At 33.7% G+C, this 23,845-nt stretch overlaps 1 protein-coding gene across 1 annotated transcript in view; it reads left to right on the forward strand.

The window, feature by feature from the left end:
• Positions 1 to 23,845, forward strand: part of SPATA6 (spermatogenesis associated 6) — a gene marked incomplete at its 5' end in the record, with an annotated part of 50,084 nt that overhangs the window by 22,846 nt on the left and 3,393 nt on the right. Inside the window, 6 exons of the mRNA XM_006762799.2 lie at positions 3,989 to 4,282; positions 8,202 to 8,289; positions 11,255 to 11,295; positions 13,552 to 13,736; positions 17,128 to 17,179; positions 21,184 to 21,275. Coding sequence (XP_006762862.1) covers positions 3,989 to 4,282; positions 8,202 to 8,289; positions 11,255 to 11,295; positions 13,552 to 13,736; positions 17,128 to 17,179; positions 21,184 to 21,275 — 752 coding nt within the window. The remainder of the gene's footprint in view (positions 1 to 3,988; positions 4,283 to 8,201; positions 8,290 to 11,254; positions 11,296 to 13,551; positions 13,737 to 17,127; positions 17,180 to 21,183; positions 21,276 to 23,845) is intronic.

The following is a 23,845-nucleotide window of genomic DNA, read 5'->3' on the forward strand; positions in this document are numbered from 1 at the left end:
AGTTTTAGAGATTTGCTGAAGATGATAACTCTGACTTAAGCTAAGAAAGGTAAAATATAGTTATAAAATTATCAAAGGGATCATATTTTGTTTAGCAAGATATTTAATACATCAGAGTTTGGCTGTAGTTATTTGTCTTTTTTAAATGCAAGCTGAAACACAGTTGTTAGAGTTCTAACAATTTATACTTACTGAATGTAGAGATGTGCTTTTGACTTGTTAGAAGTTGTAAATTGTTAGAAATGTTTTACATGGACTCAGACAGCATCTTTCTCTCCACATTAACATGATATGCCATTTTAAAGGGTGGTTAAAGCAGTCTTTTTCTGTCTGGAGTATAGCATATACACAGAAAAGTACATATGTTCTAAGTGTACAGCTTGATGGAAGAGACCTTTCGAAATGTAAAACTGTCCCCAGACTCTCCTCTCCCCATTAGTACTTCATTGGACTTCTGAACTAACATTTTCCTCGTAAACATTTGGGAAGACTTGTCTTAACATGCTATTTCAATATTTGTCATTTGTTCTTCAAACAGAGATGGAAGAGAATAGGTTTTGGTGTCAGACAGATCTGGGTTCAGGTTTTTCATAAGGCTATTTTAAAGATTAAATTAGAGGATTAGAGAATTTGCCTGGCACATAATATTTAATTAATGAATTTTGTGGCTGTTACTAGGTTATTTTAATTAGGATAATTGGGAGAGATGAGAAGATAATAGCTGAAATATATAATAGAAAACATTGTGTGGTGGGCCCAAAGAGTATATATTTACATTAAAATTATGAATGTTAACAGCCAGAATTGTAATCTTATTTGAACTTATTTGAAAATGTAATAAATCTACTTTTTAAAAAAAGTGAATATTAATAACAAAATTTTAACAGCTTTAAAGCATCATTTTCGGATTTAAATATAAGAATAAGACAAACCACTTTTATTGTTAAGGGAGGAATCCATAAAATCATAAAAGTTATTGAGATTATTGAGGTTTACAATGTTATAAGGATCTTTATTTCTTTTGGCACATTTTCAAATTGGATGTTTTGTCACCAATTAGATTTACTGGGAAAAAGGAGCATATTATTGTGATTTTTCTGGAATAAAACTAGTTTTCTACTTATTCTTTTTATCTACTGCAAAGTAGAATTTATTATTAGTTAAATATCAGTAGAAGCTTTATTAATATGTTTGTTAATCTGCTATGTCAGCTAGCTTTTGTTGTGTAAAAAGCTACACTGACTTAGTGGCTTAAAACAATGTTTCTCACAGTTCTGTGGATTGGCTGGTGATTCTTTTGGTCTGGACTGCCTAGGCTAGGGCTGAATGATCTGGAATGGCTTCATTCACATCTTTCTCAGTTGGCTGCCTTTTTGGTCCAGGAAGGGACTTTACATTTCTGGCAATTGGCGTTATTTCAGCTGGGGCAATGGCCACAGACTCTTATCATCTTGTAGACTAACTCAGCTCAGTTTGGCTCTACCACATAGTGGCAGGAAGGTACTTAGGAGTAAAAGACAGCAAGCATTTTTCAGGTCTTTGTGTCTTATGTGCTATTATGCTGTTGGCCAAAGGAGCAAGCCATTATGTCAGCAATATAAACAGCACTTGCGTTGTTTTATTGGCATTAATAGGATGCATTAAGGAGTGAGGAGAGTTAGGCAGCAGGTATCTATAGTAGATATACCACTATTTACAACTTCCTCTAGTAGTACTTAACATTTAAAAAAATGAAAAAAGAAGGTGTGGTTAATTACTTTAGCTTTGGTATAATAAGAGGTGGAAAAGTAGGAACTTTACAGCTTTGCTAAAGTGGGTGATCATGGGCTCATCTGGGTCTGGAGGTAAGAGATACTAAAAATGTAGGAAGGTCTGGGGGAACGAGGTCTAGGGACTGAAGGTTGAGAGGGCAAGTAACAGATTCAGGGAGAATAAAAGAAGTAGGTTGAGGAAAAAGTTTTGGTGAGCAAGGGATTTCAGAGTTTGGGATGCAATGGATCTGCATAATGATGAAATCTAAAACAAAGAACTAGAAGATAATTAAAGCTGAGAAATAGAAAGTCTCAGTCCAAAGTCTTAGAAAAGTTCATTGCTTGAACATTTTATTAAACCTTAAAGGTCCTTTCATGTGTTGCCATTCCTGCCTTTGTGAGTCAGTATGATGTCATAGAGGTAGATGAACTGGGATAAGGTAGAAAAATTCTGAATTACTTGTCGAAGTCACTGAACAGGGTGGGAGAAGGGCCAAGAGCCAGTGGTGATGAAGAAATAATCTGTTGCTGTTGGTTTGTATGAAACTCATGGATTTATTTTTTCAATTAGGAAAATATATTTTTTTCCTGTTTACTTTTAAAAAATATTTTATTTTTCTCCCTTTTATTTCACATTTTTATTTTATTTTCTTAGAATAGATACCTTTAGCAAATAGGGAAGGGGATTAAGAAAGTAGAAAGTGGGGTAGGATTGATGGTTTTCTAAAGCGATTAAAGTTAGAAGGACATTAAAGATTCTCAACTGCCCATTTTTCCTAATATTGGAAAGCTCATAATTCTAGAAAATGAGTGAAGAGGTCTTATTTACTTGTAACCCAACTTTTAATGCATTTATAAGGCAGAGACTAAATAAAATGTTATCTTAATAATGCAAAAAATTTAGAAAGAGTCACATTTAAAAAAATGTAGACTGATAACTAATTTTTTAAAAGATAGAATGCTAATCATTAAAGTTTCTTATCTGTCTTTTATACATTTTTATTTTTATAACAAATGTGGAACCAGAATTAAGTTGGTACGGTTATCTGTCATCCTCCTATATAATAAAAGGGTAATATGCAAATTGATCGAATGGCAGAATGACTTGTCGCTATGATGCACACTGACAACCAGGGAGCAGACGCTTAACACAGGAGCTGTCCCTTGGTGGTCAGTGTGCTCCCACAGTGGGAGCACTGCTCAGTCAGAAGTCAGTCTGACAGCTGGCGAGTGCAGCAGTGGTGGCAGGAGCCTCTCCTGCCTCTGCAGCAGCGCTAAGGATGTCCGACTGCTAAAAGGCACAGGCCAGGCTGAGGGATACCCCTCCACCGCCCAAGTGCATGAATGTTGTGCACCAGGCCTCTAGTTGAATTATAAATTTACTAGTGGCCCAGTGCATGAAATTTGTGCACATTAAAAGGGAATTAATTAGAGGAAATATTTTAATATTGCTATTTCCCCTTTCTCTATAAAGGGGCGGGGGGCACAGCCTCAGGTCCCTGCTGATCACTTGTTATGGCTCATTACGGGAACCCTGCCTCTACTGTGGGTGCAGCCATCTTGTGTTATGGGAACCCTGCCTCCGCTGTGGGCACAGCCGTCTTTTGACAGCTTGACAGAGTGAGGGTCAATTTGCACATTACCTCTTTATTATATAGGATAGTTTGGTGGAGATCTTAAAATCCTAATCACCTTGTATAATTTAAGTAATACATGTCATGAAAACGTGTTCTTGTATACGTCTATATATTTATAATCATAGCACTCTGAATGAAACTTATTTTAATAATTTTCTCCATAAAGATCTCATAATCAATTAGATATGTGTATTTTTAACATTACTGTAAACCCTCTTAAATTATATATCTAATTACTTAAATACTTAATTATAAACAATAAATCAATGTTAGCATTAATTTTTTTTAGCATACTGAAAAATAATTATTCTGACTTTGTTTCCTAGATTTTTCAAATGATTAAATATTGGGTTTTCATTTTCATAAAGTACTTGTTAAACTTAGAAGGAAGTTTCATATAGTAAACTTTATTGACTTCTCGACAAAGAGTTTTCTAGGAGAATTTGGGTTTGACTTCCCTCAGGATATGCACAAATAGGAAAGACTGATCTAATTGGCTTTGATAGAGTATACTGCTATACATTTATTTTTAAAATATATATCCATTTACATTTACCTATTTTTCTTCTACCCAAGTTCATTTTAATTTTTTATGTTTAGGATAAATATATTTACCATACGGCTCCAGTTGAAAAATCACACGGCAGACTGCAAACCAGAACACTAAGATCTCAAAAGAAAAAATCCAAGTCACCTGAGAGAAGTAAATATTGTGTAAATGCAAAAAACTACGAACAGCCTACGATTTCTTCAAAATCACACTCTCCATCTCCCTACACAAAAAGACGCATGTGTGAGCTATCTGAAGACACCAGGCGGCGGCTGGCCCATTTAAACCTGGGACCCTATGAGTTCAAAAAAGAAACAGATAAGCCTCCATTTGTGATTAGACATGTATGTGTTCTCTTAAACATTTCCATTTGAAACTGAACTAATCTGTTCTTTCACGAAAATATTATTTTAAAACTTCTTTCAACTTCTAGCCTATGTTAATAATTTTCTTTCCTGAACTGTTAGCCCAGCAATCTAAAATGGAACATTAACTGGGAATAAAAGAACATTCTTTTGTCAGTTTTTAAATCTGACGAAGATCAAGCTCCACTGTGAATGCCATATTAAATCCTCTAAGTACCCATTTCCTTTCTTCTTATACTGTGTACAGCATAATAACTGTACTGACTGAACTTAGATGTAATTGATGTTAGTACTAAAATGGCAGAGTAGAATTTTAAAAGAAGACTTAGTTGTCTTTATGAAAAGGAAGACCCCCCCCCCATTATCCCTCAGCCTTTTAAAAAATTATAATGGAAAGTAAGTTTTCTTTAAAATCCTGTCTCCTGGGTAAACCTTATATAATGAATGGATCTTTGAAGCAAATCGTTATTTGACGGCAATGCAAAGGCCTTGGAAAGTGAAGAGCATTAAGGGGTGCTTAGTTCTAATCTTTCTATACAGAAACCTGCTTTTCATATGGTTTAAGTTTAAACTATTACTATTACATTAGCCTTATTTCTTTAGAATTTGTAAGTTCTGATAAGATTTTTTTGTGGTGGTGTGTATCAACAATATCCAGATAATGTTTACTTGTTTGTTTGATGGCAGTTTCAGCAGCTTTTAATTTTATATCTGCCCTCCATTGTAAATTAAATTGAAAAGAAGGACATCCTAGGTGGCTGTGCACAAAGAAAACCAGGAATATTTTGGGGGTTAGCCACATAAATATTAGGGAAATAACTGTTCTTAAAATGTTTATTCTATTGTTGCTTTTCACATCAGTGTTCAAAATAGAGTAATCCTAAGATGGCTTGTATAAACCTTGACATTTTTATGAAAGTGATTTTCCTCAGCTTTCTATTGAAGAGAAAGAAATGCATACAGTTAGAAAATTGCTTGCCTTATTGTATAGGAAATCGGATTTTTCTAGTTGTATTTATAAATATAGACGTGTTTCCCCACCCCACTCCCATAGCCATTCATGTTTTTAAAAGCACTTAATAAATTGATAACCAAACCAAATTTTAATTTGTTACATGCATATGCAAAATGTTAACACTTCTAGGAAAGACATTAGAGTTTCACAGCTATATTGTATGAAATATAGCCTAAAGAATATGGAGCCATTTCAAGAAATCATTAGCATGCCCCCAAATAAACTGGCACACCATTCTAAAAGAGTTAAAGGGCATTTTTTTCTTTTTCATTTATCTAGATAGGATTTTATTTATGCAGAATAATTGTGTTTTTCTATTGTGGTAAAACACATGCAGATTTACCATTTCAGTCATTTTAAAGCATATAATTTAGTGGCATTAAGTGCATTCATATTGTTCTGCAGCTGTCACAACTGTCTAGTTCCAGAACTTCATTATCCTAAACCAAAACCCTGTACTCATTAAGCATTCACTTCACACTCCTCCCTTCCTCCAGTCCCTTGCCACCACTAATCTGCCTTTTATCTGTCTGGCTTTTCCTATCCTGCCATTTCATATAGGTAGACTCATACAATATTGGCATTTTGTGCCTGGCTTTTTCATTTAGAACAGTGTTACTGAGTTTTCATCCATGGTGTAGCATGTGTATCAGTACTTGATTCTTTTTGTGACTGAATAATAACCCATTGTATGAATACATAACAAATTTTGTTTATCGTCTGTTGATTGGAATTTGGGTGTTGTTTTTTGCCTTTTGGTTGTGCAAACAGTGATTTTATGAACATTTGTACAGATGCTTTTGTTTGAATGCCTGTTTTAATTCCTAATTGCTCTAATACCCAGTAGTGAAATTGCTGAGCCATTAGGTAATTCTATGTTTAACTTGTTGAGGAATTGTCAAACTGTTTTCTACCTGGTTTTACATTCTCACCAGCAATGTGTGAGAGTTCCAATTTATCCACATTCTTAACAACACTTGTTATTTTCCGTTTTGTTTTCTTTTTATTATAACTATCCTAGGGGTTTGGTATCTCATTATGGTTGAGATTTGCATTTTTCTAAAGACTAATGACGTTAAGCATCTTTTTCTGTGCTTGTTAGCCAATTGTGTATTTTCTTTGGAGAACTTTCTATTCAATTTTTTTGCCCATTTTCAAGTAGGTTGTTTGTCTTTTTGTTGTTCAGTTGTAAGTTTTCTTTATATATTTAAGATTCTAGAATCTTATTAGGTATGATTTGTACATTTTTTTTCTCATTCTCTGGCTTATCTTTTGATCCTCAATTAAATTTTTAAAAATTGTGCTAAAATATACATAATGTACTATTTTAACCATTTTAAAAAATGTATTTTTATTGATTTCAGAGAGGAAAGGAGAGGAAGAGAGAGATAGAAACATTAATAATGACAGAGAGACTCATTGATCGGCTGCCATCTGCATGCCCCACACCAGGGATCAAGCCCGCAATCCAGGCATATTCCCTGACTGGGAATCGAACCGTGACCTCCCGGTTCATAGGTCAACTTTCAACCACTGAGCCATGCTGGCAGGGATATTTTAAACATTTTTAAGTGTACAGTGTATTGGTATTAACTACATTTACATTATTAGATAACCATCACCACCATCTGTCCACAGAATATTTTTCATCTAGCTAAATTGAAACTCTGTACCCATTAACAATGCCTTTCCACATAGCCTCTGGCAATTACCATTTCTACTTTCAGTCTTTCTGAATTTTACTACTTTGGGTGTCTCATATAAGTGGCTATTGTGAATAATACTGCTGTGAACACAGTGTCAAGATATCTGTTCAATTCCATGCTTTCATATCTTTTGGGTAGATACTCAGAAGTGGAATTGCTGGATCGTATTACAGTTTGATTTTGAAATTTTTGAAGTACCTCCATACTATTTTCTATACTAGCTACACCAATTTACATTCTCACCAAAAATGCATATGGGTTTTAATTTCCCCTCATTATCATAAACCCTTATTATTTTCTGTTGTTTTTTTATATGTGTGTGTTTGTTTTTTTATAATAGTAATCCTAATGGGTATGAAATATTATCTCATTGTGGTTTGAATTTGCATTCACCTAACCATTAGTGCTATTGAAAATTTTTTTCATGTGCTTATTGTTCATTTTTATATTTTTTGGAGAAATGTCTAAGTCCTTTGCCCACTTTTAATTGAGTTTTTAAATTAAGTTGTAGAAGTTTATATATTCTGCATATTAATGCCTACATATTACTATATCAGATAATTTGCAAGTATTTTCTCCTATGGGTTGTCTTCTCACAGTCTTGGTATTGTTCTTTAGAACTTTAATTCAGAGTTTTTAATTTTCCTGAGTAGCGCTGTCTTTTTTTACACAGATTTATATCACTGACTTTTTAAAAATTTTTGGTTAGAAAATGTGATTGACTTATTATCTGTAAGCTATAAAGCACTTAGCATGCTGGGCTCTGAACACAGCCAAGACACTGAATTCAAAATCTATGTACTAAAGAGATAAGTAGCAAATGACCAAATTATTTTTGAAATGTGGCAAAGTAGATTCCTGTTTTTTAAACTTGGCAAACTAGGCAATGGAGTAATGATTATTTCCACTGTATATCTGTTCATTTCTAAATAGGCTCAAATATATAATTAAAAATTTCTGGAATTTTATATCAGTTTTGTTTAAAAATGAACAAAGAAATACTCAATTATGCTCTGACTTTGAAACATGCTGAACCATACGGTCACTGCCACATTAACCTGAAGATACGTGGTCTATGTACTTTAGTTGATTTTCTGGTGTCATAGGACTGAAACAAGATTTAAGCTCTTGTGGGTTTGTTTTTGTTTTGTTTTTTACATTGGATTCCTTCTTCTAGGTCGATCCCCCAAGTCCCAGGGCTGATCCTCTATTTGGGTCTTCTAGCAGAGACTGTGAAAGGGATGGATGGTCCAGGATGCACAATGGTAAGCTACAGGTTCTCTCTCTTCATTGTTTTATTGCCTTGGCTACAGTCAAGCCTACAATGGCAACAGTTAACAAAAAACAATCTTTGCTGTATGGTTGGATGATATGACATAGTGCTATTTTTTATAACTTATGGGACACCCATATAGGTACTCTCTAAAATTAATAGAATTTCTGTCTTGCTATAAACCATCTCCCTCTTTGAGATACAAAATATGTATTAACATATTAAAGACTGATCCTTCTAGTAAAAAACAATAACTTGACTTTGTTTTGCTCAACAATTTCTAAATTTATTTGACTATGGAACTCTTTTCTCACCTTAACATAAATTACTAACCTTGGGGAATACCATAGTAAAAAGAGTTCGTTATAGGTTTTAGACAGACATTTACACATATATTTGAATGTTTGTTCTACCATTTACCTACAAAGTGGAAGTTTTTTAATAAATCCTTAACTACTTTGATAATCAGTTTAGTTATTAAAGAATGAAGATAACATGGTAAATGTTGCCATGTAAACTGCCCTAGCACACTGGACTTACACATATCAGCTCTCATTATAATATATAAAAAATACTTATTATGTATGTTTCTGAAAGGTAACATTCTTTAGGTTTAGTTTATAAGTATATATCTTTAAACTTTAGTCCTAGTCCGAATGGTTAGATAGTATTTTCTTACGTTCAGTATGAAGATGATTTTTATGAAGGTTAAATGGTATTGTATAATTAGGGATATTTAAGTGTTAATATCTATAGACATTGTCTAGTCAGATCAACAAGCATTCACCAGCATCCCTTAAATTAGTTTACTACATACCGACAAAGGCATAGAGAAAGAAAAATGAGAGAGTGAACAAAATATAATCATGACATGTAGTGAGCTCTCTTTCTCTTTCTAAACTGTAGCGTATAATCTCTTTTTATTAAGTGGGAAAAATGAAACATTCTTCTCTGAGAACATTCAGAGTTTGTGCTCATTTATTTTGCTTTATTTTTTAGCACTAACAGGGAGATATATGTGGTAATAAGTTTTTTATACTTATAATGTCAGATTATATGAAATTGGGAACAGATGTTATAAACTGTTTCTCCTCTTAGAAGAAATTTATGGACATGGAAAAATAAGCTTTAAGGACAAGAAAATAAAAAATAATTTCAATATAGATGTTTATTTGGAAGATGTCTTCGGATAGCACTTAAGTGTCTGATTTTTGTTGACAGTTATGTATTTGCCGAATTTCAGACTTAAACTTGAAGGAGTCAAAGACTTCTAATATACCTTTCAGAATCCACACACACTAATATTTGCTTTTCTCTCTCCCTCTATCTTTTTCTCCCCCTGCCTTCCTGTGTGTGTGTGTGTGTGTGTGTGTATGTGTGTGTGTGTATGTGTGTGTGTGTGTGCGCGCATACACATGCCTGTGTGTAAAATTTTGACAAGGACATCACTATGGAATGAATTATGTCCCTTCAGAACTTATATGTTGAATCTCTAATCCCATTGTCATGGTATTTGGACACGGAGTCTTTGGGAGGTAATGAGGTTTAGATGAGGTTATGAGGGTGGGGCCCTCTTCTTAGCATTAGTGCCCTATAACAAGAGACACCAGAGATCTTGCTCTTCATCACTGCCATGTGAAGACACAGCTATGAGCTAGCCATCTTCGGGTCAGTACAAGAACACTTACCAGCACCTGACTGTGCTGATACCTGGGTCTCAGACCAGCAGCCTCCAGAACTATGAGAAAGAAATGTCTGTTGTTTAAGCCACCTAATCTATGGTGTTTTGTTATGGCAGCCTGAGGAGACCAAAACAGATATTACGGTCTGTAATGCAATTCTCAGAGCAGGAAATTAACAATGATATAAGAACAACTACTAACCTATGAACCTAAATCAGATTTTGCTACTTGTCTCAATATCTTTATAGCAATAGAAATGCCACATCCTATATAGTCCTCAGTTGCCATGCTCTTTAGTTTTCTTTTACACAGATCAGTTCCTGAGACTGACTTCATATTTGACATTGATAATTTTGATAGGAACAATGAATTGTTAGAGTTTCTGAGTTTTAGATTAAAGCTCTAAGTCCTTCCAGCTTAAAGCCAGGATTGGACCTTCAGGACTGAGTCACATCTACCCCTTTTGGGTGAAGGTCAACTATGGAGAGAGGATGGATGCAGAGGCTCTCACTTATCAGTGTGAACAATGACTTTATACAAAGTGGGTTTTCATTTCTACTTTAGATAGTTGCCGGAAAATGTTTTGATGACTGCCATATTTTTATTTTAACCTGCATTGTTAGTCACTACTTGATATTTGATTAAATTGATTATATATTACATCCATTTGGTTAACTAATCACAATCCAATGTCATTTTTGAGACTAAGTCACTTTTATTCTGTGTGCTTTTGTTTTATAATAAATCTATTATTCTTTTATTTGTGGAAGTAGCAACTGGACTAATCCAAGACCTCAGCTCCATTACTTTTAGCTACACAGGCAGTCAGCCTCCTGAAATGTAGAGTAGAAATAATAGTCTTCTGTACTGTATTAGTCTGCTTAGGCTGCCCTAACAAAATACCATGGGCAGGGGCTTAAGCAACAGACATTTATTTTATCACAATTCTGGAGGCTGGAAAGTCTTAAGTTCAAAGTGCTGGCAAGATAGGTTTCATTCCGAGATCTCTTTGGGCTTGTGCTCACTGTCTGCTCACATGACCACTCTTCATGTGTGCATGGAGGAAGAAATTGAGAGAGAGAAAGATCACATATGAACATGGGCAAGAGCCAGCTCTCTGATGTCTCATTTATAAGGCCATTCTTTCTAACATACAATGCCTTTATGCCTCATAATCATAGACATAGAGGGATAGATAGTAGCAGAAAGCAAAGATGACACCAATTTTTCTTATATTTGATATGAAATATTTATGTTTGTGCATCTTTTTTTCAGATCATTCTCATCATGGCAGCTACCGGCCCAAGGACTATAAGGTATGTGGTATAAATTACAGAATGATGGTAATTACCCTTGCTTTCAGGTAAAGCATAAATTGGAGATTATCATAGTCAAAAAAATGCACTCACAATAATTGTCATATCATGAATGACATACTGCAAAATATTTTACTAAACAAACTATGGAAAAATCAATAAATTAGCTATTATTAACCCTATTTTACATATGAGGGAAATGCATCTGTGAAAGATTAGGTAGCTTTTTTAAAGGTCAAACTGGCCTTAGAGGTCAATATTTAGTAAATAATACTGCTAGAATATAAGCTGTTGTTGTAGGCCCAACACTTAGTACAGTGACTAGAAGTTAACTGTGTTAATAAATGTAATTCCTCCTCTCATTCGCTTTTGAACTCAACTCCAGATTATCACTTTAATCACTTCTTCAAAGCTATGCTTGCTAATATCACTGATGACCTTCCTGTTGATAAAATCTGAAGGTTCATCCTCAGTCTTTTCTAATTTGACATATCAGCAATATTTGACCCAGTTACTTCCTTCCTTGCAATACATTCTTTAATTGACTTCCAGAACAACACATTCTCCTATTTCTCCCCCTTCTTTCCTGTCTGTTTCCTTTTCTTCTTCCCAGCCTCTCAGTAATGGAGTATTCCCAAAGCTCGGTCTTCAGATGTTTTCTTCTATTTACTCTCGCTTCCTTGGTGACATCACTTAGTGTCATACCTTTAAATACTATTTATATCTTTATCCTGGACTCTTCTGCAGAGCACCACTCCAATGTGTTAGCTGGTTAATAGATTAATAGATATGTGAAAGTAAACATGTCCAAAACTAGTCTCCTAATATCTCACTCCTCTACCCTTCCAATTGGAATGTTATAACTAATTCATACAAACTCAACTCTTCCAGTTGATTAGGCCAAAACGTTTGGTGCTATCTTTGACATCCAGTCCATTAGCAAGTCCTGTTGGCTCTCTCTTCAAAATGCACTCTGCATCTGATCACTTTTCACCTCCATTGCTATCATTCTGGTCCAAGCCAACATCCTTTCCTTTATTTTGTTGTGATAGTTTTCCAGCTAAATTCCCTGTCATTGCCTTTGGCCTTCTATAGACTGTTCTTAAAACAGTGGCCAAGGAGATCTTATTAAATTTAAAAAAGAAAATAAAAAGAAACAAAGGGCATTTTTCTTGCTCAGAATAGAAGCCTAAATCCTTAAAATCTACTTTTTGAACTCATACTGTTTTGTCCAGCCCTGCTGTCTTTCTTGCTATTTCTACTATATCAGGCCTGCCCCCACCCACCAGCTCTCAGGATCTTTGCATTTATTTTTCTCTCTTTCTTGAATGTCTTCACTAATGTCTTCAGGCCTTTACTCCTTAGGTCTTTACTAAGACATTCTCCTCTGTATTCAGTCCCCATTTTCTCTCCTACTTGAAACTAACTTACCTTCCCTACCTACCCCTCCCACAGCAACCATCAGGAGTTCTTATCTCCTTTCCTGCTTTGTTTTCTTCCTGTGGTATTTGTCATCCTTTGAAATACTGTATATTTTTATCTATTTGTTTTGATGTGTGTGTGTTTTTAAATCTATTTCTCTTTATTCAAATGTAAATTTTACTACACGGGCAAGAATCTATGAATTTGTCTATCCTGGTTCATTCATTTGTCTCTCCCCAGAACAAATGAAGCAATGAATGAGTATTAGGATTAGAATTCTATTCTGTTTGGCCTCATATCTTAAACTAGGCTACTATTTATGTGTATTTGTCTTTTGTTATATATATATATATTCCTACCTGTACCTCACCCTTCCTCAAAAGCCCTTAGAGCCCTGGCCAGTTTGGCTCAGTGGATGGAGCATCAGCCTGCAGACTCAAGGGTCCCAGGTTCGATTCCGGTCAAGGGCATGTACCCTGGTTGCAGTCACATCCCCAGTGGAGGGTGTGCAGGAGGCAGCTGAACAATGTTCCTAACTCTCTATCCCTCTCCCTTCCTCTCTGTAAAAAATCAATAAAATATACTTTAAAAAAAAAGCCCTTAGAGTGATAACGTTTTATGAATTTTAGACATGTGGAATGAACAATCCAGATGCATTTAATGTTGGTTCTTACAATAAGAATGACTGCTACACTCTGAAATTTACCTTCAAATATAGCAGTGGCATTTTAATTTTTACAAAGGGTGTGTGTGTGTGTGTGTGTGTGTGTGTGAGTGTGTGTGTATAATGTTGCTATATATATTCTGTGTATACATATATACTTTTTAAAGCAGGTTATCAGGACACCCCATGGCATAGACTACGATGACTCTTTGGAAAGGTGCGAAGAGTATTTGAGCCCAAGGACATGTAGCAAGCCCCGGCATTCAGCAAGGACCTTACTTGTCCATTCAGCACCCTCAACAATGCTGAAGCATCCTCCAAGCCCTGTGTTAAACCGAGCTTCTCTCAGGGAAAGGTAACACTTCGTCTCTATTTCTGGACTATGTTTTTGAATAATCATCACTAGAAAAGAGAAGGTAGCAATAATATATGTGAAGTTATTATTTGTAAAAGTATAATTTGATTTTCAGAGCCTTGAATTGTTTTTGCTTAGAACACATTGTATAGTATAATATAGTGTTAGATACTCCTCCCCAACCCAGTGTTCTTGAAGTGAGTTTATTATTAGTGAGTTTAGTAATTTGAGTGACTTTAATCCTAATTAAGTACTATAGTTCATAAAAGTGAAAAATAGAGTATGTGACAGTTTGCTTTTAGTAGATTTATAGCTATTTAATATTATAGGCACGTCTTATTTTTTAAAATAGCATAGATTATATTTTTCTTTTGGTGATAATAGTGATGTATATATTGCTGGTATATGGTACCTAGTTTCCTCAAATAACCTCCCTCCAACTCCCCAAGAGAATCTTAATCATTTAAAAATTCTAGCTTTTCCTCTAAAAAACACCTTTGCAACCAAAGTTAGCCACTAGTTATAATTTGAATGTGAAAGAAATAATTTCTCATCTGTTTTTTATTATTGTTTTGTTGAATCCAAGTTGGGAATTGCTTGCCTCTCTCGCAAATAGTAACATAGAAAACAATAACTGTCACAAATTAAAAAACAACACACCCAACCCTTAGTATAGTGGAACTTCAGTTCTCAAACTTACTTAGTTCCAGAAGGCTGTTTGAGAGAAGCTATTTGCTCAAAAATCAAATCATTTTTCCCATTAGAAATAATGTAAATTGAATTAATCTATTCCAGACTCACAAATGATTCCCTCTTTTAACTTATATACAATACATTCCTAATGCACTGTTTAATCTATAAATAAACACCTCTTTTCTTAAATTTATCAAACCACCCCCTACTAGCCTTAAATAGGCACGTTAAGCACTTGTTCCAGGGGTGTCTTTCAGGTCAGCATGCAGCCTCTTTGCTTGTTCACATATCACTGCTTCTGAAATGCTGTCACTGGACGCTGGATAGATGTGGATAAGTTCTAGAAGGAAATGAGTGATTCCAACAGTAAACATTACTTAACATTGACTTGAGGAAGGTTGAGGTTAGTTTTGAATTTATCTAAAACAATAACATTTGGGGGGGTGGACTTTCACTGAGGTGACACACCTGTGCTTTGAGTGTATTTTTTAAAAAAGATCTTGATTTAGTCTATAAAGAAAAATAAAAACTTTATGGCATATTACTAGGAACAAAATCATTTTATTCTTTAGTGCACTCAGTCCCACATCTTTGAATATGAGACATTTCTCATCGGGCTTTCCAGGCCACTCGGCAGTATATTTATGGATGTTTACACAATCCAATGGAATAATAAGGAATTTAAACTGCTGTAAATGTGGGTTATATATCCCAGGAAAAACTGGGGAGTATGACAAAGCATACAGCTATAGGAATTTGTCTGGGTAAATATTCAATAAAATTAATTAAGTTTTCTCTAAAATTGCTGTAAAATGCTGACTCCTTAATCATGTATATGAATAAACAGACATTTAAAACCTTTATCAGTGACTCTAAGCAAATTAATTTTTTATTTATAGTTAAAGTTCTTTTTGCTTTAAGTGCATTTTAAAAACACCTCCAATAGAGTTTCACACCATAATGGTTTTAATTTGATGTGTTACAGTTCAGAAGTAGTTTTCCCTCAAAGTATAAATGTTAATATCATGGCAGCATTTGTATTAGGATGTAGAATTATTACTAAAATCAGACTGAGAAATACTAGCAAATCTAATTTAAAAGGAACTGATTTTCTTTTAAATCATGCTTAAGGTTTTGATTTTTGCAAGTGGGGTAAAATATTGTTATACAATCATTTCTTATACCACAGCACAGACTAGCAGTGATGGCGAACCTTTTGAGCTCGGCGTGTCAGCATTTTGAAAAACTCTAACTTAACTCTGGTGCCGTGTCACAAATAGAAACTTTTTGATATTTGCAACCATAGTAAAACAAAGATTTGTATTTTTGATATTTATTATATATATTTAAATGCCATTTAACAAAGAAAAATCAACCAAAAAAATGAGTTCGCGTGTCACCTCTGACACGCGTGTCATAGGTTCGCCATCACTGCAGTGGATCCTCTCCTGGTATCTTTGAAGGTACTATGGGGTCCTGAGCTACATATGGATCTCAGATTTTCAGGATGCATACATCTGTAGCAAGTAAGGTCTGCCGGGATATTTGCAGAGATGCAGTGATACTTCCTTTTGAAAATGCAGGAGGTTAAAATTTAGACATTGTTGATTACATTCTTTACAACAGGTTTTATAAATCATCTATCCTGCTTATTAATAAACTATACTCTGAGTAAACATATAAAATTGTAACTTTAAGAACAAACTGGGAGATAAAAAGGCAGTTTCAAGCAACCAATTAACATTTTAGTACTCATTCCTTTATAAAGGAATTACCAATGGCATTTTATGCACATGCACTATAATCATATCTAGACGTTTTCATTGTTACTTATACAGCTTCATTATACTAATGTCAGTTTTGAGTTTGGTCAAGGATATAAGAAAGAGGAAAGGTTGCTTTATTTCTTCTTTGACATTTTTAATTCCAACATCAGACTCTAATAAAAGACATATTTTTCTTCCTTATTTTTCAATATTTACTTTTCAAAAATACACTTACATCATAGTAGAAACTAGACAAGTGATACCATCTGTACAGGGATGGGATCATTCAATTTTTATGTTCCCCTGAATTTTTTATTTATTTGTTTATTGAGGTATAACTGACACACAACATTATATTGGTTTCAGATGTATAACATGATTATTCGATATTTGTATTGTTCCCCTGTGTTCTGAAGAGTAAGAACATGATTGGATTATAAACAATATTTCAACCTATTGTAAATATTTTGTTTAATTTCATAAAATGTTTTATTCTGTATGCAGAAAGGAATTTCTTCCACATAGTTTGAGAATGATTCAATTACTAGAAAATAACCAATTTTAAATGCACTCTACATTGAATTATTGTTCTAATATGAAAATTTGTATTATTTATGTAGAGACAAAGCTCTCAAGAATTATGTATGGAAATTCTTAGAATGGTCAGATATATGGGTATGTTACTACAAAAGCATGTCAATGTTTATTATTAAGTCTGTTGAACATATTGTGAGTGCTTAATACTATAGCTGAGAATTAACATGAGTTTATATCTGCCTCTCATCCTTGGTTGAAAGAAGAAAAATGTTACTTAATCTTATATATTATCACATAGGGATATGAAAAAAACTGACTTCCACTGTCTGGCATTTGAAAAGATTTATTTTTCTCACCCTCTGGATACAAGTCACCTTTGTTTTTTATGCCTACAGATTCCATTCTGATTGGTGTTCTTCTTCAAACTGCGATGAGATCCATGACCGGGTAAAAAATGTCTTGAAATCACATCAGGCTCATCAAAGACATTTTTATGTTAGTTTCTAAAATTTTCCCTTGAAGTCTTTTTATAACTGAGCATATAAACCACAACAGAATGCTAAAGTTTGCAACATTTCATCATTGGGAAGGAAAGATACCACCTCCATATCTAACTTTCTGCCTGACCTGAGTCATGCAAAATGTTTGACTCAGATCATCTGCACTATAAACAAAAACTGGGGGTTATTATCTCATAAAGAGTCAGTAAATAGTGACTTTATGATACTTTTTTCACATCCTTCAAAGTACGGGAACTCTTGTTTTTTGGCCCAGTACAAAACAATTCCATGTCCTCGCAATAGATTTGATTCTAAATGGTAGAATGAAGGAGAGGGTAAGAAAATATATATTTTGAAGAAGCCACCCATCTAATTTTTATGCTAACTAAATGTTTAAAAGAGGAAAAGAGCAGAGCAGATCTACCATGTTTAATATTAGGGAACATCAATATGAGAATATTTTTTGAGATAAGGCAAAAATGTATACATGAATGACAGTATGGAAATAATTACTACTATACATTCTTTTTGTGTTTGATTCCTTTTTCATTTATTAGCTTTAAAAACAATTATCATGAGTGTCATGTAGGGCACTAAACTCAGTCCTGGAGACATAACTGGATTATGTGACATTTTATATATTTTGAAACTATGTCATTGGTTGGATATAGATTTTAGATTGTGTTAAGAACCTTTTATTATGCAATATCCCTCTTTATCTCTAGAATTACTCTTTGTTTCATAGTGTGTTTTATCTGATGTTAGTATAGTTATAGCTACATTAGTTTTTGGCTAATATATGCAAGGTCTGTATTTTTCCATCCTTTGCTTTTTATCATTAGACTTAAAGTACATATCTTATAAAAGCACATGAAATCTTTTTCAAGAATGAAAATCCAGAATTTTTATGTCAACTGATGGGGCTTTCATTTGGATTAATAAGTGTTTTTTGCCATTCATATTCTTTTTTACTAATTGGTTAAATTTTTTACTATTCTGTCATTGGTTTCCCTAAAGATTTCAACATGCATACTGACAATCATAGTAGGACCTAAAAACATTAATTCTTTTTAATCTACCTCTTTTTTATGTTTCTATTATCATGCCTTTTAAATTCTGCATATATGAAACAGACAAATTTTGTTTATTCATTTAAGCTCATATTTACCCTTTCTATTATTATTCATTCTTGACAGTAATTTCATGTTCCCATCTAGATTCTAGAATCATTTCCCTTTTGCTTGAAGAATTCCGTATGACACTTAGTATGTCGAGAATTTCACCTTTTCACTTAAAAGAAGCACTTCACGGCTTCTCTATGGTGTATCCAAATTGTCAGCATCATAGGATTACTTGAACACAAGCTCTGTGATACTGCCCTGCCATCTGATAACCTAGACGGCCACTAGGCTACTAGTGGGCTAGTAGCATAGACAGTTTAGATGCACTGGACAAAGGTGTGATTGACGTTCTGAATGCAATGGAGTGGGTGGCACGAGATTTCAACATGCTACTCAGAATGGTATGCAATTTAAAACTCAGCAATTGTTTTTTTCTGGAAATTTGCATTTTGCATTTTTGTACTGCTGTTACCCAAGGATAAGTGAAACTGGAAATTCTGGACTATAATCTTTCAACATACCTACATTAAAAAAAAAAAAACTTACTAGATACCAGCTTGAATGAATTTGGGCCTATTTTCATATAAGAGAATGATCCAATGGCCTGGGATGGAGGTTTTGATTTCATAATCCAGTTTATTTGCATTCTAGGAGGCAGTATAATGTAGATCAAGTTAGGTCTGGATTTAAATTCCAGCTCTGCCTTTTAGTTTGTATCTTTGGGCAATTTTTTAAAAGTTTTTCTAAGTTTCAATATATTTGATGTGGTTATTGAAGACTTAAATGATATCCATATAAAAAGTACCTCAGTCCTAGGTACCTTGTAGGTATTCAATAAATATTGGTGCTGTCCATCTTTTTCTGTATTTTCATGTGAGCAAATGGGAATGTGAATGAGTAATAAGGGGTGAATCACCTCTTTATGTCCTGGGAATGTATTTTCTGACACTGACAAGAATGATACATCTCTTCAAATGTTTTCTTGATCCATAGTCAATAAGTTATAATAAGATGTGATGTTTTTGCCTCTTTGTTTATATATAACCTGACCTTTAAAAAAAAGACTATACAAAGACTCTTATAATAGATGTGTGTGTGAAATATATATATATAGATGGGAATAACTATGAAGGTCGTCTAGTCCTTTTTGTTTCTCAGGGCATAATTCGCCTCCATGAAATTGTTGATATAAGTGGGTATCAGTGCTCTGCAGTGATCTTACTCACTCATAAGACAGTACCTCTGTTCTTAGAATGTTCATTAATTAGAAAGTTTTTCCTTATTTTCTTTATTTTGTCCTTTATTATGTCTCCTAATAATTCTATCCTTTGGTCCTTTCTATCCATAGAGTTTCATGGAATAAGCAAGCCTTATTCCATGTGTGTGCAGGAACTCTGTCTTAGTCATCTTTCTGTCCTCAGAGTCTAGAATAGTAACTATCCAGCTCAAAATACGGGTTTTGTTTAATAATTAATTTAGGCTCAGATTTTTTAAAAGGTACTTTTTGTATGTTTTTTTAATAGATAAACATTTGAAATTTAGTCAATATTTTTATTGCCATGTTGTCAAAATTAATTTTTCAACTGTATTGACAAAATTAAAGAGTATTATCATTCATTAGAATTTTTAAATTTAATATTTACATTCTGTTTTATTTAGTTCTTACAACACATTTCTTGAAACGGAAAACATTATCTTTTATTAATTTCTTTCACTCTTTTGTAGTGTCTTTTGTATTCCTGATAGCCAATTACACTTTCTGTGATGATAGAGTGAATGCTTCACTTTGTTGATTTATCAGACTGGGCAAAAATAAGTAATGTCTAGTAGCTACATGCTATCTATGGAAAAAGATCTAAAAACTAATAATAAGGAAAGGTTGAAAATAAAAGGACAAATATATACCATACAAGCACTAAGTAAAAGAAAGCCATTGTAGCTATATGAATAGTAAACCAAAAATAGCGGGGGGGGGGAGGGGCATTAATAGAATTAAATAGAGTTACTTTGTAAGGATAAAAGGTTTTAATTTACCTAGAAGCTTCAATAACTCTAAATATATATTCACATTTTCTGTTATTTTTTGACTTACATTTTTAACAGAATGCTTTCTTCACAATTTCATGCTATCAGCAAAATTTAAAAATTATTTTCTTCATAATCTATTTTCAGCTGATTTCTTATATAAAGTGAATTCTTTATTATAATCTTTATAGCGGTCTATTTGTGCTTACTAGTTCCTTTTATCAGTTTTCTCTATTTTTATTCTAGTTTGAGTAGGTAATAAGGGTATTGGCCAGTCGGTGAGAAATATATTTGATATTAAATTACATAAATGTCATACATTAAGATAATAATTACTAAAAGGATATAGTTTACAAAGCTATCTCTTTAGGATCCTATTTCTTGTGCTCTTGAATGAGTCTGAACAAGCTACTTATACAAGGAGGAGTAGCCATGTATCTTGATTCCATCTAACAATGTGTAAGATATTATTACACATCTTATTGCATATCTTAATGCACAGTATCCATTCCCTTTCATTTGTTGATTCAAGAAACATCTACTGGGTATCCAGTCTTTGATAAACAGTATTAGCAAAAATATAATAAAACTATTTAGTCCTCCTTAACTAATAATAATAATAATAAAAATTATTTAGTCTTACTGAACAGAATAATAAATTCTGACTTACCCTTTTGTTTCTTTCCTAAGATGTCCAAATATTTAATTCAATTTCATATAATGGGGGAGAAGGAGAGCATTTCCCAAAGAGACATGTGCCATTTTAATTATAAAATGAATTAATGAAAATCTTCATACTTTTCAGGATGAGAGAGACCCGGAGAAGGAAGACGAACTGGAAATGAAAAGAGGTCTTTTCTACAAAGACTGTGCCTATGACAGTGATCCCGAGTGCAGGTATGAACTTGGTTAATTCTCTGTAGAGAGGTCTTTCTCATAATTGGTACAAAAATAGCCTGATTCTTAACCTGCTAGATTTGTGGGAAATTTAGACTCAAATTAGCAATTATTAATTAATTATTTTATATACTTAAAATATTTAACTGTGAAAAATCCTATTAAAACATTTTAATGTTTGCATTAAAGAAACTTTTCAATGAAAACAAATACAGTCAATGAATGGTGATGCTCTCATCCTACTTAAGGTTTTTAGTTTATTTGGCTTTTCTGCAAATCTATATATCCAAGGCTTATTTTAGGCTTTATTGTATATCCATGCCAGCTGTCTTATGTCTTCCATAACCTTTGAATATTAAATTAATTAGGAGAAATCTTTTACTTCCAATACTTTGGGATTTGGGGGCTAGTATGGGGAAAGAATCTACTACCCATGTAGACTTCCTTCTCAATTTCATATTGCGTCTCTTACAAAGTTTTAGACAACTGTGGTAGCCTTGCCAATTCCCAGGGCCCTGGGACACCCTTTCCTCCTTTTAGCACCTCCTATGTCTGTCTCAGTTCTCCTCAGAGCTTCTGGCAGCACCATCCTGTTTGAGCATCGTCCTAATTAAAGACCAGGCATAAGGTGATACTTCATATAGATGGGAGTTGGCCATAAAAAGAGAGAAGGATAAACGTAATTTGAACTTCATGTTTAGAATATGACTTGCCCTTTTATACCTGTTAATTAAAATTTTAGCTATGTTGTTTTTTAAGGAATTCGCTATTAATTTAAACTGTTTTCTGTTTGTCCATATTTTTGAGTTTACTAACAGTAGGAATACACTCAATATAAATGCTATAAGTATGAAATTATGTATAATAGAATATCAATCTGAATAATTTAAATTTTACAAATATATTTTTAACTAACAGGGTTGAGTATAGTTTTCATTTCTTTTCCTTTGATCACTATCTGATTAATAAGATGTAACAAACAGCCAAAAGCTACCTTTAGTATTAACAAATGGAAGAAAAATTCTAAATAATACATAGACTTAAAATGCCCCGAATAACTAAGAATAAAGATAAAGAGTGCTATTATGAACATTTTGTGCATTGCCCACTTGTATAAGAATTTGGCTGGTGTATCTAGCAGTTGAATTACTAAGTTGACGTTGCATATTTAAGCTTACTGGATCATGTCAAACTCTTTTCCAAAGTGAGTGCATAAATATTTTCACTACATCATCACTGACACTACCAAGCTCTGAAATGGTAATACAGCCACTTCATGCACTTTTTCATGGTCATTTATACAGTGTTCAGGTGGTAAGATTGACTTCAGGCAAAATAGAAAATATATCTCTAGACAACTCCAAGTGTTCCTATTTCACAGTTGACAGTGGAGGTAATATCATGGAACTGACAAGTTAGGAAATAAATTGTTTCCGTGAGATGTGATGCTAGATACATATATGAAGAAAATATTTATAGAATTTAATAGTCGGGACCTATAGTTTTATATGGTACAAACTTAATAATCTCTAGAATGCCTAAGAGGTCTTACCTATAACAAGTACTTAATTTATTGAAGTAGGTCAAGGATTTATTTTTAAAAAATAAACTTAGTCTTTGAAAAAGCCAGCATTTTATTTCTAGCAGATAATGTACTGAGTCCAGAACTTAATTTTTTGTGATATTAAAATTATAACTTAGGTATGTTTTTAAAAAGTGCTATCGAACCTTCAGAAAAACTTGCCTTTTCTTCCCTATTGCCACTACAACTATTTCATAGCTTCCTATTTGTTCTTTTTTCCCCTTCAAAACTGTTAAATGACAGTAGGTCCCTATCACTTCAAATACACCCTCTTCTGCCTTTTTTCCTGTTTCCAAAGGTGGTTCATGTTCAGTCTAATTTTCTGCTCCCCACTCAGGACAGCAGCATCCTGGCACAGTAGAAAGGACTCAGAGCCACAGACATGCCACCCCTTCCATTCCACCACCTGCTACCTGGGTGGTCGTAGGAAGTCACTTGACTTCACTTGACTTCAGTTTCTAGTTACTAACTTCAGAGAGTGTAAGTTAATATGTTAATATATGTAAATACATATAAAATACTTAGTAGTTCCATGCCTCGTAATTAATAACTTCTGTGTGCCAGTTAAGAACTATACTATGCACCTTACATACACTCTCTTTAATTTTTAAAACAATAACCGCAAAAATACAGTCGAGGAAGCTGAGACGCTGGACGATTAAAGAAGTGGTCCAAGGTCCCCAGCCTCTAATGGATTAAGTGAGAGTCAGTGCCAGGTGTGTCTGACTCTTGTAACTGGCCCTTGAGCACCCTCTGCATTCTGCTTCACCACCTTACTTACCTCTCTTCTCCGAATTCCTTTCAAACCCTGTCTCACACACAATTTTCATTTTAGTGTTCTGTAATTGTTTTCATGCAAATAATGTCACTCTTTAAAGGCACAGGCCTTATTGTCTTTTATTTCTCATAGTCCAGACAGAGTATACACATACCTGTGAAGTACTTCATCGATGTTTGATTTAGACAGTTGTGCCTCTGGTCTAGTCTC

The sequence above is a fragment of the Myotis davidii genome, unplaced genomic scaffold (assembly GCF_000327345.1).
Source record: "Myotis davidii unplaced genomic scaffold, ASM32734v1 scaffold539, whole genome shotgun sequence".
In the NCBI taxonomy this organism is placed as follows: domain Eukaryota; kingdom Metazoa; phylum Chordata; class Mammalia; order Chiroptera; family Vespertilionidae; genus Myotis; species Myotis davidii.